The 20,475-nt window shown below is 38.2% G+C and overlaps 1 protein-coding gene across 4 annotated transcripts in view; it reads right to left on the reverse strand.

Moving 5' to 3' along the window:
- Positions 1-20,475, reverse strand: part of arhgef28a (Rho guanine nucleotide exchange factor (GEF) 28a) — an 80,825-nt gene that overhangs the window by 15,921 nt on the left and 44,429 nt on the right. Inside the window, exons 12-34 of one of the 4 annotated variants that reach the window (XM_056241395.1) lie at positions 20,073-20,289; positions 19,832-19,946; positions 17,339-17,425; positions 16,646-16,688; positions 16,059-16,160; positions 15,412-15,535; positions 14,346-14,481; positions 14,073-14,128; positions 13,791-13,851; positions 13,523-13,652; positions 13,071-13,189; positions 12,550-12,690; positions 12,210-12,460; positions 8,608-8,733; positions 8,367-8,484; positions 7,953-8,204; positions 7,747-7,823; positions 6,886-7,064; positions 6,618-6,709; positions 5,776-5,958; positions 5,278-5,510; positions 3,487-3,534; positions 913-1,428 (exon numbers count right to left, since the gene is read on the reverse strand). In XM_056241395.1, coding sequence (XP_056097370.1) covers positions 913-1,428; positions 3,487-3,534; positions 5,278-5,510; positions 5,776-5,958; positions 6,618-6,709; positions 6,886-7,064; positions 7,747-7,823; positions 7,953-8,204; positions 8,367-8,484; positions 8,608-8,733; positions 12,210-12,460; positions 12,550-12,690; positions 13,071-13,189; positions 13,523-13,652; positions 13,791-13,851; positions 14,073-14,128; positions 14,346-14,481; positions 15,412-15,535; positions 16,059-16,160; positions 16,646-16,688; positions 17,339-17,425; positions 19,832-19,946; positions 20,073-20,289 — 3,406 coding nt within the window. The remainder of the gene's footprint in view (positions 1-912; positions 1,429-3,486; positions 3,535-5,277; positions 5,511-5,775; positions 5,959-6,617; positions 6,710-6,885; positions 7,065-7,746; positions 7,824-7,952; positions 8,205-8,366; positions 8,485-8,607; positions 8,734-12,209; positions 12,461-12,549; positions 12,691-13,070; positions 13,190-13,522; positions 13,653-13,790; positions 13,852-14,072; positions 14,129-14,345; positions 14,482-15,411; positions 15,536-16,058; positions 16,161-16,645; positions 16,689-17,338; positions 17,426-19,831; positions 19,947-20,072; positions 20,290-20,475) is intronic. The other 3 variants (XM_056241391.1, XM_056241392.1, XM_056241394.1) reach the window with 3 other exon arrangements.

Below are 20,475 nucleotides of genomic sequence, written 5' to 3' on the forward strand. Positions count from 1 at the left end.
TTAATTTGTTGACTAGATGCAGCATTAATGGAGAACAGCAGCATGTTTGCAGTCAAGGCTGAGGATGCTAACATTAGTACCTCAAGCAGTTAAAAAAATGTGACAAAACCGCATGCAAGCCCAACCCAAATATTTAATGTCACGATTGTTACCATCTATTTGCATTAGTTTATATCCAGCTGGTTGCTTTTTTTGCATTCGATATGCAGGGAAGTTGCATATGTAAATTTAGAGACATGAGAAAGCAAACTGATATGTTCATGCAGCCAGAAACATATAAAAATCAGAAAAGCATTCGCTTTCAGTTCTTTTTTTATCGCCACTGTAACACATATTTAGCTATTTTGATTAGACAATAAAGTGTTCTAAAATAGAAGCAAATAAAGTATACGATTAAACATACAATATACATATGTGTCTAATTTCAATGCTCTGGCCTTTGTGTAGATATTTAAAGCTGGTCATCATTCAGCATGACTGGATTTATATGAAATGGTAACACTACAATAAGATTCCATTTGTAACATTAACTAAGGGTTAGTATTGTTCATTGTAAATATATATTAGTAAATGTTGAAATGAACATGTTAAAGCTGTAACTCTTAACATAAGTTAACGCACAATGAACTAACAGGTTTAATTAATATATTGTTTATATTTAAAAAGTACAGTACATTTTCGTGGTTCAGTACTGTTTTTAAATTTTTTTAATAAAGTTTAGCACTATTTTATGTTTTGTTTTCATTCAGTATCCATTTTTACAAACTATCGGTTGATTAATCGGTTACTGGCCAGGGTGGGTAACAATTTAAGAATTTTCTTAAAGGGTAAGAATTTCATGGTGACTTTAATTTACACATCACACAAACCACCACTGAGTCCGACACATTCCCATCCACTCACTGATCCTACCTGTGTCTGCTGTCCATCTAGTGGTATGACCATGGCGGGCAGGTTCTGCTGGCAGCCATGCTTCAAACTCTCCAGCAGTCTCCGCTGAGTGTCCAGCTTCTCTTTGTCCTTTTCTACACTCCTCTGACCTTCTCGCAGCCTCTCCAGGCTTTGCTGGTACTCCTGCAGCTGCTCATGGAGTTCCTGTCGTTCGCTCTGCAGCCTCCGCTCCTCTAGGTGGCACAACAGCTCCCTCTGCTCCAATGACGTCTCCAGCTCCGACTGCTGAATCTGCCGCACCTGGCACTCTCGGTCCCACTGCTGCCGCTCTCGTACCAGGGTGCCCCGTAGACGGGCCACGTCCGCCAGCTCCTCCCGACGCCGCTCCGCCTCCCGCTGGCGCTCCTGCTCCTGCAGGGCCTGGCTGCTGCGAGCGATGGGCAGTGGGCGGGAGTGTGGGTGAGAGGAGGTGTTTGATAACAGGAGGAGGAGGAGCCTCTGGACTTCATAGCAACTGTCTTGGATGGTGACTGCGGCCTATTCACAAAAAGCGAGAGTATTAATGTAAAGGAGATCAACGGTGAGATACCTTTTATCACTGCTAACAATGGCTCTTATTCTCTAGAATTAGCTAACACCAGTGTGTAGTGTCCAGGCTAAACCATCACTAGGTAGGTAACAACCCTCAATTCATCTGACCTGTATCATCAAAAGGTAAAGTGTGTCTTTTTGGCTCTTTAAGCTACAAGTGCACTACCATTCAAAAGTTTGGGTTCCGTAAGATGTTTTTAAGGAAAATAATATTATCAAATAGAATTATTAATAGAATAAAAATTATCCCTGTTTCCCAAACATATTAAGCGGAACAACTATTTTCAACATTGGTAATAATAAGAAATGTTTCTTAAATCACCACATCAGTATATCAGAATGATTTCTGAAGGATCGTGTGACATTGAAGACGTTGCCACAAGAGGAATAAATTACACTTTAAAATATATTAAAATAGAAAACAGTTATTTAAAATTGTAGTAATATGTCAATATTACTGTTTTTACTGTATTTTTGGTCAAATAAGTTCAGCCTTGGTGAGCATTAGACACTTATTTTAAAAACATAAAAAAAATTATACATTGCCCAAACTTTTGAATGGTGGTGTTGTATATAAATCAACTTACACAAGCCCCATCCACAAATTGCATTTGAGATATGTGTTTTTAAACTCTTCTCTCATGTTGTCTCTAGTGACTTGTTAAATAGAGCTGTTTTTAGTCTTTAACCTGAGGAAAATTGTCGTTTTTAGACACTGGTTCCCTCTGGTATATCTAATGGGTTTTTAGCACAGCAGTTTTCGATTTATGAGTAAAATAAAGTCTGTGGTTTACAATACTTGAAGACATTGAAGAATTACTTCCACGTTTTGTTCTACAACACAAATTACACTTTTAGCAACATGCATTTGAGTTATGATAGTAAGTCTATGCTCAGGTTCAGATTCATGATCAGAGAAAACTGACTTTGAAAACTGTTACATTTTCAATCAAGCTAAACTTTTTTCTCTCTCTCGTGGTTTTAAGTGTTGACAGTTAACCGTTTGGCCTTTATAGAGAAGAACGGTTGGCTGATTTATCAATCATGTAAACATATTGTAATATTTGGGTCAAAAGTATCTTATGCTCAGCAAGGCTGCATTTATTTAATCAAAAAGACAGTAAAAGCAGTAATATTATGAAAGATTATTAAAATTTAACTGTTTCCAATTTTAAAATGTAATCTATTCCTGTGATGGCAAAGCTGATTGCTGCTTAATATTTTTGTAGAATTATTAATACATCTTTTTCAGGATTCTTTGATAAATAGAAAGTTTAAAAGAACAGCATTTGCTGTATATATTTTTGGAACATTATAATGTCTTTACTGTCACATTTGCTGAATAAAAGTATTAATAAAAAAAAACACTGACCCCTAACATTTGAAAAGTAGTAGCTGCAGTCCTTGTGTAGCAATTTGCACATCAACTGTTTTTAAAGCACACAAATTCACATTTGAGGTCTGACTATGTGTGTACATTATGCTGTAGAACTAAAATGTCAAAGTTTTATTTCACTCATGAATCAAACACAGTTATTCTAAAAACCCATTCGGTATTCCAGAGGGAACCCATTGTGAATTAGCCTTCCAGGTTAACCTACAAAATGACATGACTGAGCAGCTCTATTAGGTCTTCCTACTCACAAACAATAAAAATGCATCCAAATCTATGCCTTCGCCATTTCCTAGCTATTTTAGATATCATTGTCAATGTTTTGTAAAAAGAAGGCCAATCTCTTTTAAGAGCCTTTCGCAGGTGGGTCACTTATGTCTACATCCAGCATCACCTGCATTACAACACATCCTATTATACATCCAAACCACAGCGAGTTATATAAGAGATAAAACCACATAGTTGGTCAAACATGTTCAGGCGATGAAACTTAAGGCTTAGACAGAGCTATTACAACTGAGTCATGTCGCGTGTTTATGTGTGTCTGACGTAAGGCCTGTCCACTATAATTATTCTTTCAGTTGGTATGTGGTTGTGTGACATGAGCTCACCTGTAGACTGTACAGCAGCTGAGTCAAGCTCTGCACACTCTGACTCACCTGCATTAAGACAACAAACAATGAGCAAGAAAAAGTGAAGAACTCTAAACCAAAACTAAGACTTTTTTTAATCTGACACATGGAGTCTACTACTCCAACTAATTTCATTTCATCCTGGAAAGATAACAGCATAGATGTGTGCAGTATAGCAATATGTTCCATTCTATTGCAAACAACAGTGCAATACATTTCATTTATATTTTTTTTGGCAGACATCTGCTTCCTGTAGCACATTTTTACGAACGTTGTGATTTACTTCAGCGGGTTTCTAAGGATGATTAAAAAAACTTCAGCATCTGTTGACTCAAACACCATTTGGTTCTTTATCTACAAAGTCAACAGACGGCACAGGAAACACACGGCGATGACCTGAGTTAAAGAAAACAGCCTCCCAGCCAAGTAGGTTTATAAATGAGCGAGGCAAAGCGTTCACTCAAGGATGTATGAGTAATGTGGGGGGAAACATTATGGCATCGGTACTGATTACCACCCAAAAAGTGAGAGGATGATTCCTTAAGAGTTAAAACGGTTGTTATGCCTAGATGTTAGTTTCCTAGATTCATTAAACATTGGGCTAAAATCTTTTCTTCTTTTTTTTTGCGAGTGAGAATTAATATTATGTGTGCACTTTGCACAATCTGCACATCTGGATGTTAGTGGACTGTAATGTGGAAATATAAATGGGAAGATAGAGTTGCAATAAGCACACTCTTTTGTGTTGAAATCAACACAAACAAGTCTGCCCTCTTAAGGCAAGATTTATGCCCTGTCTATGTCAATATCAAGTTTATAGCACCACCTGGTGGACACAAAACTATGTTTTTGTTTGCTGCTTTTCTAGGAATTGCTTATGTGCAACAGGACAGATTTGGCCAAAATCTATGATAACTGAACTGAATACAAATATAAGTAAATATGAATGCCAATCTAAATCTTAAAACCCAAATCAACCCAGTTTCACAGACAAGGCTTAAGCCTAGTCCCAGACTAAAATACATGTTTGAGTTGTTGCTTTTTTTTTTACTGAAAGCAACTTAAAATGTCACTTCCATTATTTTGTCTCAAGATGCACACCAGTAATTTTTAAAGGCACATTTATAAAAGATACTTACATGTCCTTATTGAACTAAGGCCTAATCTAAGCCCTGTCTATAAAAACCAGGCCTGAATGTCCAAAATAAATGATAAAAAAAAGATTGAAAATCCAGTGAAACAAGAATCCCTTGCTTTTTTAACAATAAAAGGTAAATACCTTTTAAATGTTTAAATATCTCCTTTCATGAGCTTGTGCCCATGTCAGCAGCACAAAAAAACCTTATCAGCATGACATACTGTGCAGCGCACCGTAAGACAGCAACGACAGCAGAAAATAGATCCAAGAAAATGAAAGCCTAATTCTTCGCTTTTATTTTTAATGAAACGGGACCCTGGAGGCAGTAAAATGGACTCCTCTTATTCCAAGCTCATTAATACTTAGTAACATAAAGATTGAGATGTGATAGTGGAAGAAGAATGTGAATTATTTATGCAGGGTGACTGTACCTCTTATGCTGCACAATTTAAATCATGAATACTGGAAAATATTAAATTCCTTAGCCATATTAGTATATTTCTATTAGTAATCAATCATGCTGTGACATAATACTACCACAATTCATTTTCTAGTAGTAATCCCTTGTGCAAATAATGGCCATTTAAATGTGTTTAAGTGCTGTTTACGAGCAGGATCCAGTTCACATTTACCTTTAGGTGTACGTTGTGATCAGCATCCGCGCTGTGATTAAAGGCCTGTATTTTTAAGCCTTCCTCTCCTCTCCACTCCTCTTCACTGTGGTGGGTGTCCTTCAGTGGGCTCTGGTTCTCAGGAGGCAGAGGCGAGGAGGGAGCGCAGGGCTCAGATTGAGTCTGTTCTTCTGGACCAGACAGGATGGCAGCAGAAGCATAGTGAGAGGAGAGAGCTGCTCTCAGGTTCTCCGCTAATAAACAGAGAGTGCGACAGCGCGATATTAATAACTGCTGGCAAGATTACTATGCATGCAGTTGTGTGTATTGTGGTTCAATAACATGAAAAAAAAACTTGTAGTATTGTTAAAAAGTATTGAAAAAGCGAAGCATATTGTGTCTATAAATCTAAGGGTGTGAGAATGTGCATGTGCACAAACACTAAATTTAACTGTTTTGACTTCACAACGTTTGAATGGTATTGTATGTATTGATGTGTGTCTCTCAGCAGACTCCCACCCTCTTTAAGAGCAGCGCCGAGCAGTACTCCAGCCTGGGGGATGTCTTCCATGCTGGGCCGTACCAGCAGCCTTGGGTCTGGACCTGGCTCGCGTTGTCCTGCCATGACTGACAGCTCGGCGTAGATGTGGAGCTTCTCCTCCAGATTGGCACAGATGAGATGATCGTGGCCGCACAGAGACTCTGTGAAAGAAAATGTTCGGTGGTCATGTTAAAAAAAAAAGTTCTTTAGCTGAGGCAAATGACACTACACCACTCATTGACTGCTATTCGAAAGAAACTGTATTCTGGTGAAATAAGTGTTTCTTTGCAAGCAGCATGCAAAAATCAGATGTATTTCATTTTATTATTAGATGTTTTACCAGTAACAGATTATTTTTGGAGAGCTCTCAAAGCATGAAATAAACTTATAATAATGCACTTTATTTAATGGCGCCTTTCAGAACACCCAAGGTCACCTCACAAGCAAAATACAGATCACTACACAAGACAAAACACACAACGAACACTCCGCATATACAGATAAAGTGCAGTTAAGAATCAATAAAACATATTATAAAAAAGCCTGTATAAAAAGATATGTCTTAAAACTCGTTTTAAAAGTCAACAAGCAATCGCTATTGCAATTGCTTAGGTCAGTAAGGGTTTAGGATTATGTGCATTCTTAAAGTGCCATAAGCATTTGTCAGAACGTAAGTTTCCTGCAATTCCATGATAATGTAAGATAAATTAAGATGAATGGCAATGCTAATGGATAGATATATCTAGGTATTATAAATTAAACATTTCAGCTATTATAAACCCTCTTTGGATTCATCAGCATAGCTGGTTGCTTGTATCACCTTGAAGCCTGTGAATCTTTTGGACCTTTGCTTCGGTAACTCTCTTTTCCTCTTCTGATTCACTCGTAGTCTCATCCTCCTCTTCAGGGCAACTTAGCAAAACAAATACAATTTAAAATGAGTAAAATCCCACACTACAAAAAAAGTTGAAGAGAGATTTTTTTTCCTCTCAGCTGTCCTTGTAGAGAAGAATCAATATACACAAGTATGACATGTTTCATCTTATGGTGTTATGGTGATGGGAACAGCACTCCTCATCACTACACACCTCTCCACAGCCTCTCTGATGAGTCTCATCCAGGCATTGCGTTCATCTTTAGAAGTAGCGTGCACTTCATACATCTCAGGCCCAGCTGAAGATGCGCTGATCAGAAACATGCCTCTCTCCTCATTGGCCACCTCCCGCACGATCAGCTTCTGCAGAGAGATCACTGGAGGCTTCTGGTCCTGAGAAACAGTGCAAAGAAAACATATCTAACTTTACACAGTTACATCAAAGATTAAAGATACATCATCAGATTTACACAAAAACAAACTGGCATTCAATGCACACTTAATAGAAGTGTGATATAGAATATGATCAAATATATTCCCTAAATACAAATAGTTACACTACTGCTCAAAAGTTTGGGGTCATTAAGATCTTTTTTTTTAAAGAAATTAATACTTTTATTCAACAAAGATGCATTAAATAGATCAAAAGTAAGAGTAAAGAAAAACATGTACAATGTTACAAAATATTTCTATTTCAAATAAATGGGTCTTTAGAACTTTCTATTTATCAAATAATCCTAAAAAAAGAAAACGTACCATGGTTTTCACAAAAAAATTGTGAAATTTTTGTGAAATCAGCACAAATGTTTGCAACAATTTAGACACCAAATCAGCATATTAGAATTATTTCTGAAGGATCATGTGACATTAAAGACTGGAGTAAAGGCAGCTGAAAATTCAGAAATAACAATTTAAAATTAATTAAAATAGAAAACAGTTATTTTAAATTTCATTAATACTTTGCAATACTACGCATTTCAAAAACATGAAAAAAATGTTTTTACCAAACCCAAACTCCTGAACAGTAGTGTTTGCTTTATAGAGATGAAAACACATAGTAATCTCAGAAACCAACCACAGCGGCAAAGATGTATTTCTGATCTTTCTCTTGAAGGAACACCAATGAATCAGACAGCAAAAACGCCAAAACATCTGTTGATGATCAAATAATGTAATCAGATATTTCATCTACTTAGCCAGAATTAAGTACAAATGGCTGTTCATATGTCTTTCATATTGACTACTGCATGATGTGTTGTGACCGTTTCATTTGACAATCACCTTTCAGTCTTCCTGTGGCCGTCTTCCAGAGCAGCGGGCCCTGGTGCCGCAGAGCCCTGCCACTGGTGATGTCCTGCTTGCGGAAGGTGTAACCACTCTTCAGTTTGGTAGTACACTTGTTCTCCATGCGGCCCAGGACCTCACTCAGCTTCTGGTTCTGCTCGAACTGACTCACGTGCTGGTCCACAGCAGAGATCAGCTCTCGGATCAGGACTAGCGCACGAGACAGGTCAGCATGCTCTTCTGTGTGCTCTGAAACAAAGAACAAAAGAAACTGAGTCTAAACAAATGTTTGGTTGTGATTTTGTTTGGTTGTGATTTTGTTTGGTTGTGATTTTGTGTGTGTGTGTGTGTGTGTGTGTGTGTGTGTGTGTGTGTGTGTGTGTGTGTGTGTGTGTGTGTGAGGAATAATACCCTCTGTGTACTGCAGTATTCTCTCCAGGAGGACAGGGTATTTCGTTATTCGCTGCGTCACTAACAAAATGCATTCTGGGATTTCTCGCCTCTTTACCAATGAGTTGCTACTCTGTTGCTGTGGAACCAAAAAGATTAAGTGTGTGTTAACTGAGTGATTAACTTAAATTCAGTGCAGCTGAAAGCATCCATAATACATCAATATGCGACTGATTTAGTCATTGTGTGATTTGAATCTCACTTTGATGAAGAGCTGAAATCTCTTGTTCTGCTGCTGAAGCTCTTTGAAGTAGCTGACCGCTTCTGTGTGATGACTGCAAAACTCACCATACACCTGCTTCATCTTCTCTGCATTCTCCTGGGAGAACTATGATGAAAACAAACACACACCTTACACCTATGATGTTTCCCATGATGTAGTACTTCTTATGTATTGAATACAATTTTATATATATATATTATATATATATATATATATATATATATATGTATATGTGCAATCCATATCTGTCATTCAATATAAATACCAAGTTCTGGCATGAAACTCTAGATGGTGTAGGGTGATAGGGTCCTTAACTCATTTGGTAGCATTCGCATCGTCATCTACATCTACGTAGCGCAGCTGATTGGTTGCTGTTGGATCAGCAGCCAATGAGCTGCAGCTCAACAGTCAACATTCAAATACTGGTAGTTTGCTGTTAGCAGTCTGTAGTGTGCTTTCAGAAAGCATCTGAAATCAACATCTAAGATAACGGCACACTCTTTTACTCCATATAATTGTGCACTTTTAAAGGGGTTACCATGTTTAGCTGCATAACTCTAATGACGCGTTCATTTATTTGTCTTTATCGTCTCTACAGCTTTTTCACTTATCAATAGAGTATAAGGATTATGTCAATGATACATCAAATGATTAATTATGATACAGGTGGTTTCGGGAAACAGTCGTGACTAGCTAGTTAGTTTCTCCAACAATGTTTTGTATTCTGGTAGTTAAGCAGCAAGTTATGTCATAGGTCACAAAACAGGTCTGGAGTGTGCTTGTAGTACAATCTCAACTGAAAATATTTGACTCAAAAGAAGGATGTGTTCATTGCTGCTTCTCTCATGAACGTGCCAAGGAGGCTTAACTCCGCCCATAATAGGCAAACCGCTTGGTCACGGTTCAGCCATAATATCTGATTAAATGGTATACTTTTCAATGAGGCTCAATTTGTTAACTACATTGGTTATCATTAACTATCAATAAAAAATAAAAAAAATCTAAAGCATTTATTAGTCTTAAATAATATTAATTTTAACATTTATTAATACATTATTCAATTCAAAAGTTGTATCTGTTCATTTCATTTAAAGGGACACTATGCAGCTTTTTTAGTTTAACTGAACAGCTTCAGAGTTATTGAAATGGTTATATAACTTCTTTCGGGTTGAATAGTGGGCGTCTCGACCCCCCCCTGGTGCCTGTGAGCGGAAAAATCTCACTTGCAACTTCGGTGCGGCGGGCCGCCGTGCTCAGTGTCAGGAAGTATCGCGTGATATCAGCTCTCGTGATGTAACATATTCCTTTACGGCAACTGCACACATACACACAGTAACAAGGTATAGAGGGATGCAGTTTGTCACACTATCGTCATGGCTGAGCCGGCATATAAGATGCAGAAAGCTAGGAAAGCATTGTCGGAGGAACAGAGAAAGAGGAAACGGCAGACTGACCGAGCGAGGAGTCGGACACGAGCATAGGCATAATTTGCGGGTGTGTTATGTCCCCATTGAAACCTCTCGCGGCACGGATGTACCATTACAAACAAATAAAACATCTCCAGGTAACTCTAGTAGAGCATTCATTTCGTTCGTTTGTTAAATAAGAGTCGATCTGAAATGTGTTATTTTTGAAATCAAGTGACCAAAGTGCTCGTTGCCTCTGCGATCAGTGGTGCAGATAAGTTACAGTGTTCTGTTGTGACGCGCGCCTGAATCCGTTGCGGGTTATATTTTGTTATGGTGAAATCACAAAACCTAATGCACAAAAAACATGTCCCTGCTTGAAATACAACCACTAATAAACAATCGGTTTTGATGAGGAAAATAAACTATACTACTAGTACCGATTAGAACCCAGAACCTCTGACACACTTGGAAAAAGTTCTGCCTCTGGACCATTAAAGTTCATGGGGATAATTGTCGGATCTATGTATTTAATCACGTGAAAATTCTCACCACTAACAACATACACTCACCGGCCACTTTATTAGGTACCCCATGCTAGTAACGGGTTGGACCCCCTTTTGCCTTCAGAACTGCCTCAATTCTTCGTGGCATAGATTCAACAAGGTGCTGGAAGCATTCCTCAGGGAGTTTGGTCCATATTGACATGATGGCATCACACAGTTGCCGCAGATTTGTCGGCTGCACATCCATGATGCGAATCTCCCGTTCCACCACATCCCAAAGATGCTCTATTGGGTTGAGATCTGGTGACTGTGGAGGCCATTTTAGTACAGTGAACTCATTGTCATGTTCAAGAAACCAATTTGAAATGATTAGAGCTTTGTGACATGGTGGAAGTAGCCATCAGAGGATGGTGGCCATAAAGGGATGGACATGGTCAGAAACAATGCTCAGGTAGGCCGTGGCATTTAAACGATGCCCAATTGGCACTAAGGGGCCTAAAGTGTGCCAGGAAAACATCCCCCACACCATTACACCACCACCACCACCAGCCTGCACAGTGGTAACAAGGCATGATGGTTCCATGTTCTCATTCTGTTTACGCCAAATTCTGACTCTAACATCTGAATGTCACAACAGAAATCGAGACTCATCAGACCAGGCAACATTTTTCCAGTCTTCAACTGTTCAATTTTGGTGAGCTCTTGCAAATTGTAGCCTCTTTTTCCTATTTGTAGTGGAGATGAGTGGTACCCGGTGGAGTCTTCTGCTGTTGTAGCCCATCCGCCTCAAGGTTGTGCGTGTTGTGGCTTCACAAATGCTTTGCTGCATACCTCGGTTGTAACGAGTGGTTATTTCAGTCACTGTTGCCCTTCTATCAGCTCGAACCAGTCTGGCCATTCTCCTCTGACCTCTGGCATCAACAAGGCATTTCCGCCCACAGAACTGCCGCTCACTGGATGTTTTTTCTTTTTCGGACCATTCTCTGTAAACCCTAGAGATGGTTGTGCGTGAAAATCCCAGTAGATTAGCAGTTTCTGAAATACTCAGACCAGCCCTTCTGGCACCAACAATCATGCCACGTTCAAAGTCACTCAAATCAACTTTCTTCCCCATACTGATGCTCGGTTTGAACTGCAGGAGATTGTCTTGACCATGTCTACATGCCTAAATGCACTGAGTTGCCGCCATGTGATTGGCTGCTTAGAAATTAAGTGTTAACGAGCAGTTGGACAGGTGTACCTAATAAAGTGGCCGGTGAGTGTATATTATATCTCATTAAACGACAAATTAAACACAATGTACTATTGTTTACTATGTAATAGGCCATGTCACGCTCTGAGTGAGTGGTATTTACGACAGTAACGTTAAATTCAAGTACTCCACAGTAACTCTAGGGGTCGCTGTTTGACAAAAACGGGATTCCTGCATAATGCCCCTTTAATGGAGTCCAGAGCTAACGTGAACTAACGATGAACAATTATATTTTTATTGACTAATGTTAATAAAAATGAATAAATACAGTAAAAAATGTATTGGCTCATTGTTAGTAAATGCTATTTAATGCGTTAACTAACATTACCTAATGGGACCTAATTGTAGAGTGTTACCGATAAAACTTTCAACTTGAATTGTGTACTCACACAAAAACATTGAAGACAATTTATATACCTGTTGCAGAAAAATGTCACCCACATGGTGGATGAGGTAGTTCTTGTTGCTGTTTGGCTGGACACAGCTTTGCCGTAGTTCCCTCATCGCTGACAGAAAGTCACGGTGGAGGAGAAGCAGTTCATCTAAGCAAGGGAAAATCCGACCAATGGTGTCCGTATCCAGCCCGACTTCCTCCCGCATTCCCCTCCTGAAGACCTCCGCCATTACCATGAGCGTCTGGACGTGATGGAGCTCGGTTTGCATGAACTCTGAGTAAGACCAAGAGCACAAAAACACTTACAAATGATGAGCAGCTATGAACAGAACACACCTGCACAAAATGACTGTTTCAGCTGACCGTAAATGACATCCTGTCTCTTGACGATGCGTTTTTCCTGCATCTTACAGAACTGGGGTTCCACCGCTAGGCTCCATGACTCCGCCTCTAAATCCATAGCATTCATCACCAGCTCATTCTGTAGGGGGGCATCTACAGTGTCTGAGGAATTAATTTCTTTATTGGATTTTTCAATACGGAATATCAATGGCTGCTGAAAATTCAGCTTTGCCATTACAGTAATACATTACATTTTAAAAATTATTAAAAACAGTTCTTTTAAATTGTAATAATATTTCACAATATTACTGTTTTACTGTATTTTTTTATCAAATAAATGCAGCCTTAGTGTGCAAAAGATTCTACTTTCAAAAAAATAAATAAAAAAAACGAATTATTCCAAACTTCTGATCGGTAGAGTGAATAAAAAAAGAAAAATGAAGGGGTCAATAGGAGGTTTTTGAGGGTCTCTTAACACTCTGTTGAGCTTGGAGTAGTAACATATTTCACCAGTTACTTCATCAAATGTCCAGCTGTTTTACCTTCAATGAGAGACGAATCAGTGGATGTTGAGGACTCCATTGTTTGGAGGAGCTCCTCTGATTGGATGTAGTTCCGCCACGGGGAGGAGTCACTATCTGCTTCTGGGCTCTCACTAAGCCTGATAGAAAATTTCATAAATTACTATAAGGAGCCTTAAACACTCTCACTTATTTCAACAAATACAAACTTTGGGCACTTATGATGTCTTGGCTCATACAGACATTGAATATTTAAGGAAATGGAATGATAAAAGTAAAATTAGTCGATTCACTTCAATATTATGTCTGAAATTAGAATGTTGCAGGTATATTTGGACAAAACTTTTTTAATAATATTTTAAAATTGTAATATTTAAGACTGAACACATCACAGCATATGGGTAATTTCCTTCACGATTCATTTATCTAGCTAGTTTTTGGTTGAATATTACTACACAGTAAGAGTGTGGGACCTTTCTGTGACTGCAGGCACACTTCTGGACAGAGGGCAAGGAAGAGGAGTAGAGTCTCGTGATGTCATCACAGGAAGAGAGGCAGAGGTGGGTATCTGAGAGGACGAGGAACTTTCACGCACTATAAAATCTAAATGTGACAGAAAGAAAAGGTGAGAGCAAAACCAAGACAGAAGTGTAAATGCATGAAAAACAACTTTGGCGTTAAATAAGTTGGTAGTGGGGGTGATATTATAAGCTTTCGCTTTATAAAGCTGGTAAAACTCACTTTGAGGGAGGGAGGCTGTCCTGCTTTTTACTGTCATCACAGAATATTTGTCTTGAGGCTTCTGTAAACGAGAGTTAATACACGTTTATTAATTAATAATATACTTTTTTTTAAACTTCACATTTCCTCTTATGTTACACTGATAGCCAGTATTCTGTATTGTAATAATGGGGCTCATTACAGATTCTCTGCACTTTGTGTTTGACCAACATGGTTTAAATATTAAACTTAGGCAATCTATCAGACTTGCATGTAGTTCAAGAGAAAAAAAGCACAGTCCACCTTCAGGCATGGCGTCGATGAGTCCTTACAGCCCTTATGGACACTCACTGCACAGTCTAGGATGAAAGAGCAAATTAACAAACAATATTTTTAAAAAAAACATCTACTGAATCAACTGGCAGATTTCCAAGAAATTTTCCAAAACACAAAAACAGATAGAATGATTCAATACAAACCTCCATGTTGCCAGAAACCCAATACAACATATTTTAAGATGAATAAAAATGGCAGTTTGATTATTTAAAATATTAGTTTCTACTTAAATGAACTCACATGCGCAGTGGAAGACCTCTTTCCCAGAAGCTGGCTTGCTGCAGATCTCACAAAGTGTCGACCCCAGGACAGATCCTGCTGTGAACTGGTGTCCATTGACCTGTTTGTCTTTGGTTTCTCTCTCTTTTCCTTTCCCCTTAAAAAACCAAGGGAAAGCCATCACTGCACATTAAACTCATCTCTACACTATTTCTGCTTGTGAAGTTAGTTTAAGTGTGACATGCTTGTGTGGCAAAAAAGGCCATGGGAGAGTTTGCCGCTGGTAAAACAGTTACAGCCAAACGAAAGTTTAATGATTAAAAGGGACTCCTATGGTTGTTTTTGGGCTTAACAATCAGTCTTTACCCCCTTCTCTTTTCATCCTTCCTTAATGTCTAGTAAAGGAACATTGTGTGCAAAAACCAGGCTGAAATAGTTCAGTTTACAAACAAAAACGACATTGTATGAAGTAATATTGTTGAAAAAAGTTCAAGATTTGAACATAGATGGTAATGGTTTAAAAAAAAGTATCATAATATTGATTGATGATTAATATTTATATTTCTCTGTGACCTTTAAATATTGATTGATGATTAATATGTATATTTCTCTGTGACCTTTACCATTATAGGTCAAGATATGTTTTTAGATGACTAATGCTTACACATAAATTGTTATATATTATAAATTGTACATATTGTAATATGTAAATATATACAATGAAAATATGCAAGATATTAAAAACTTACTGTTCTTGTTTTTTTTAAATACAGTAAAACAGTAATATTGTGAAATATTATTAGAATTTAAAATAACTGTTCTATTTTAATATTTTAAGAAATATTTCTTATCAATGTAGAAAACAGTTGTGTTGCTTAATATTTTTGTGGAAACTATAATGCTTGTTTTTTTTAAATATCTTTGATAAATCGAAAGTTCAAAATAAGAGCATTTATTTTATTTTTTATATCTTTCCTGTCACTTTTGATCACTTTAATGCATCCTTGCTGATTAAACGTATTAATTTCTTATTCAAATCTTACTGACAACATACTTTTGAATCGAAGGTACATGCATGTATGTTTACCTTGCTCTTGTTGCGGGTACTATACATTCGGCTCTTTATGAAGCTGAAAGTGCGGCTGACTTTGTATTTTTCTGACTCTGATTTGGAAGGGATGATATATTTGTCCCATTCCTCCTCCTCAATCCTGGAACACACATTATTCACATGGAGCGCATTAAAATCACAGACACATGCCTGTACAGTGGGGCGTTTTAATGTCAACACAGATTTTACTTTTCAGACCATGATGTAGCTGTAGTTTCATTAACGCATTTCTTTCAGGCTCATTCAGTCATTCATTATTTTCCAGGCTACAGGAAAATTAATAATTAGTCATCACCCTCTGTGCCAAAAAGAAGACATACCACCTGAGCAGTGCGGACATTCTATGCATTTCACACATTCCTGATTAGAAATCTTTTGCTCGGTGGGAGGTGAGTTGTGAGACGAGGACAACAGTTAGGTTCACAAACAAGGAGTGTTATTACATATTGCAGTGTCGACACAGTGAAGTGACAGCATCATTTGGAGTCATCTCACAAACGTTAAGAAGCATTAGACGTGATTTCATGCCAGTAGGTGATTGTGCATTCTGGTTAGGTTATTAAAAGGATCATGCCAAGAGTGCACTTGGTGTTTAGTAGCTAGAGGTCTCTGTATTGACATACTCTTTGAGGAATTCGGAGAGCGTGAGGTGTTGGAGGGAGTCGGCCAACTCTGCACTGGTCTCATCATCAGCTGACTGAGCGCGCCTACGAAACATTAACTCCCTATAGAGGTACAGTACAGCACTCTGAGTCTTTATACACAGCAGATACATGCATTTCCATTTTAATGTATGCACAGACACATCCTGCCCCTGGAGGGCACTATTGTGCTTTGCTGTAAAAAAAGAATAGTGAGAAAGACATAGGGAATTTAAAATGCCACATGGAAATAAGCTAACAGATATGGATGATCATTGTATATAAGATCCAACACCACAGACAAGGGGCTCTTAATGCAGAAAGTGTACCTCACTCACCAACTACATACATCTTTTTGTACTTATTTAAATAAAAAACAACTCTAAAAGGTTTACACCTGAAACAGGCGCAACAACCTTCAAATCAACAGGAAGCACTCTGTCTCCTGGCAACCTTGTAGTCAGGGACACTGGAGAGCTCTGCTCAACCGTTTTATTCTCTAATTAGTGATTAATACCTAATAGAGGAATCAGGGCAGATGACAGGTGGTTAGAGGTGGTCTGCGTTACCTTTTCTCTTGAGGCTGATCTGATGTGCTGCAGGCACGATGTTCTGTGGAAAAGAAAATATGGATGTAAATATACTGGTTCTATCTTTAAGAACTCTCCTCCTCTCCTCTGATTCTATAAACACATTCATCTGAACTGAAGATTGATGACATCATCCTTCCTTTCCAGCAACATCCTATCAAATAATGATGAAACCCCTTGAGGGTGAAGGCAGACAGATGCACTGCCATTAGGCTCCCACAACCAGCGAGCAAAGCCAATAAAGCCGTGGAAAGCTCACGCATACAGTGTTATTATTGTTAACTAAAACTATTAACTATAATTTTCAGTATCTGAAATAAAGCTGAAATAAAATAAAATGTAAATATTAGATAAAAAAAATTTTTTTAACTAAAATACGTTTTTGTTTGAGTATAAAATGAGGCACTAATTTTCCTAAAACAAAAAATGAAAGTTAAATAGAAATATATATTTTTAAACTAATACTAATACAAAAAAACAAATAAAATTACTAAAACTAAAATGAAAACTGAAAAAAAATTGAAAGACACATACACACTTTTTTTTCAGTTGTTCACTTTCTCCCACACAAAGACACAGAGCGCTTTCAGCAGCAGAAGTGTTGTGCTATGTTAGTAGTGGCGTGTGGCGAGCAGGCGTAACTGGAAGGCGAGCAGGCGAGGCTGTACTTACTAACAGGGTTGAGCAGAGACAGAGATTTAGACAGAGACAGGGCGTGTAGGAGAGACCTGCTGCCACTGCTACTGGGGAGGGCACCATCTAGAGGACACAGCGGACATGACACTCACTACAGCCCGCCACTACTCTACACATACATAGTGTGCTGGTTTTGAATGGAAGGGTTATGAAATGTTATGGCTGAAACGGCCAAAAACTGTTGATTTCATCCTCTGCTCATGGTAATATCAAATAGCAGCACATTTTTGCTGTGTCTCAAAGCCAATCGTTCAAACATGCCTATCCCTGCTTGAAAATCCAACTTAAAGGGATAGTTCACCCAAAAATGAAAATTTGCTGTTAATTTACTTACCCTCAGGCCATCCAAGATGTAGGTGAATTTTTTTCTTTAGTAGAACAGTAAAGAAGATTTTTAGCTGAAACCGTGGTCCTTTGTGATTCATATAATGGAAGTCGATGGGTGCCGTCACTTTGAGATTCAAAAAAACATATGCAGACAAAGCAAAATTAATACCAGTGGCTCCTGACGATACACTGAGGCATCAGCTCACGTGTGAGGTCACTCCCGTGCATATGTCATTATGCGACAGGAAGCTATAGCGCTCAGGACCGTTTGCCAAGGCTGATAGAGGTAAAAATGTTGTAAATAATGTTCAGTTTCTTGCATAGACAGATCGTATTGCTTCTTAAGACCTCAATGCGGATATTAATTTAGCTTTGCCTGCATATGTTTTTTTGAATCTCAAAGTAACGGCACCCATTGACTTCCATTATATGAATCACCGAGGACCACGGTTTCAGCTAAAAATCTTCTTTACTGTTCTACTGAAGAAAAGAGTCAACTACATCTTGGATGGCCTGAGCTTGAGTAAATTACCAGCAAAACATTTATTGGGGTGAACAATCCCTTTAAGCTGGCAGCTAAATGTTTCGGAACATGGTAAGTGGTTTCTAGCGGGTCTAAGCTGAACGTTAGCGGTTCCAAGCTCATCATTGGTTGGACGACCAACCACAATGTTCCAAAAACCAACCTGACCATCTGAAGCTGGTAGTAGATGGATTTCTGATCCAAGATGGTTTACCAGCTTATGAACCGTTTATACCAGCTACCATGTTCTACAAAAAAAATGTACAATCTTAAATCATTTTTTTCCAGCAGGGATGATGTTCAAAAAAATCTGTATGGCCAGCTAACTTGGTTTTGAGTATATTTGTTAGTAGTGTGTGTCTGTTCACTACAGTTTTGTTAGTGACTACCAAACATGCTTCTAGCTAGTGTAAATGCTATTACAGTACATTCAGCTATTATTTTGGTGTCCCTAAATCATTTTTTTACAGATTTTATAACGAGAAAGGCATATTCAGAAAGGAAAAATCAGAAATTTCCTATAAACATTAATAATCTACTAAATTGGCTTAGATTAATGGAAAACAACAGGCTCAATGATGCTATCAAATGACATTCAGAGGCATTAACTTCTACAGAAGCTGGTAATTGCTGGGAGAATCTCTGACTCAGTGGATGTTAATGAATGCAGATCATCTGTGGGTATTAGACACAAGCTGTATTTTGTAGTTACTCCCTTTTAAAGAGATAAAACAATTGATCCAAGGAGATCAAAACTAAATGCTGTATATGAAACACATTAAGAAAGTAGGCCTGTTTCACACTGCATATGGAAGCAGAGCACAATCGAAGCAGAAGCGTGACTGAAATAGCATTGTGTTTTGCTCTTTTTTTTTTAACACTGGCAGCGCTTTTGTAGCATAACAGAGCTGTGGTTCTTTAAAGAAAATAAAAGCAATACTCAATGCAGCAATCCAGAAATGACTTTAACTAAATTTTAAAATGGTTATCAGGAGTGTGTGCAATTCCGAAAAATGACCAACTTGATCATCATGAAATATAATTTACTTTGAAGGCATTTACATCCAAACGGTAATTAATCTACACATAACAGAACACAAACCCTGAAGTGTAGCTATAAACCACTTAAACCAGCTGGATTTGGATTTACTCCACAATGCACAGTGTGAATGCTTTAATCTGTGGTGCTGAGATAAATATGCACTGCTTACACTTGCAGGATCAAACAAGTCCTATATAAAGAAGTCTTCCAATCTTGCTATAAAAAATAAAAACCAAGAAAATAATATTTTAAATGAGTTACAAATCCCATCATCCCTTAAAAGCTCATCATACTTAAAACAGACTAGACAGGAAATACAAGAGATGTAATGACAGTCATTTCCAGCAAAGAGAAGAAACAAAAGATGCTTTCATGACTTCAAATTTGATATGTGATAGAAATATCTCAGTATAACCAAATCTATAAAATCTACCCATGCATCTTGATTTTTCTTTTCATATTTGACTCGACTTCCTGTCATTTGTCCCTAAGAAAGGCTAACCCTGGAAAAAAAACATGCATGTCATGTGGGAACTAATATGTGAGAGGTGGAAGGTGAGATGTTAGAGGATCTGACCCTGGTTGAGGTTGGTGGTTGGAGGGTGGGCATCCCTACTGAATCGTGGAGGCAGCAGGCTGATTTTAGGGGAGGTGTAGGAATATGAACGCAGACGGATGCCCTGCTCAATATCCTGAGAAAAGAAATAATATTATTTTCACTCAGTTTGCACACAGCTGATCTCAGTGCTCAAAAATGTAATGATCGTCATGTATTGTCTGTCTGTCTCACTGTGTGTAAGGGAAAATAGCTATGGTACCTTTGCAGGAGTGGGGTTACAGGCAGAGGAGGCAGAGTGAGAACGCGTGCAGGTAAGAACAGAGGCGGGACTAAACACAATCTGCCCATCTGCGCTGTTTTTGAGCTCAGGCTGTGGCTGGGGGAGGGGCTTCTTCATTAAAATGTCATCATCATCATCCTCCTCGCTGTCCATTTCCAAGGCCACCAGACTCGGGCTTAGAGAGAGGATTGGGCTTCTAAAAATTCTCAACAACCACTATGAGTAAGACTAGCATCACTTGCACATTGTGAGTAATTCATACATTTTGTGTTTGGCACAACACAACAACAACTCTTATATCTCACGGCAAGCCCAAAGTTTTCGAACAATGGAAACATTTTTCAAATTGATTCTGGACTTAAAAACTACATTCCTGCTTTAT

The sequence above is a fragment of the Rhinichthys klamathensis genome, unplaced genomic scaffold, assembly GCF_029890125.1.
Source record: "Rhinichthys klamathensis goyatoka isolate OS25496 unplaced genomic scaffold, OSU_Roscu_1.1 h1tg000639l_1, whole genome shotgun sequence".
Classification (NCBI taxonomy): domain Eukaryota; kingdom Metazoa; phylum Chordata; class Actinopteri; order Cypriniformes; family Leuciscidae; genus Rhinichthys; species Rhinichthys klamathensis.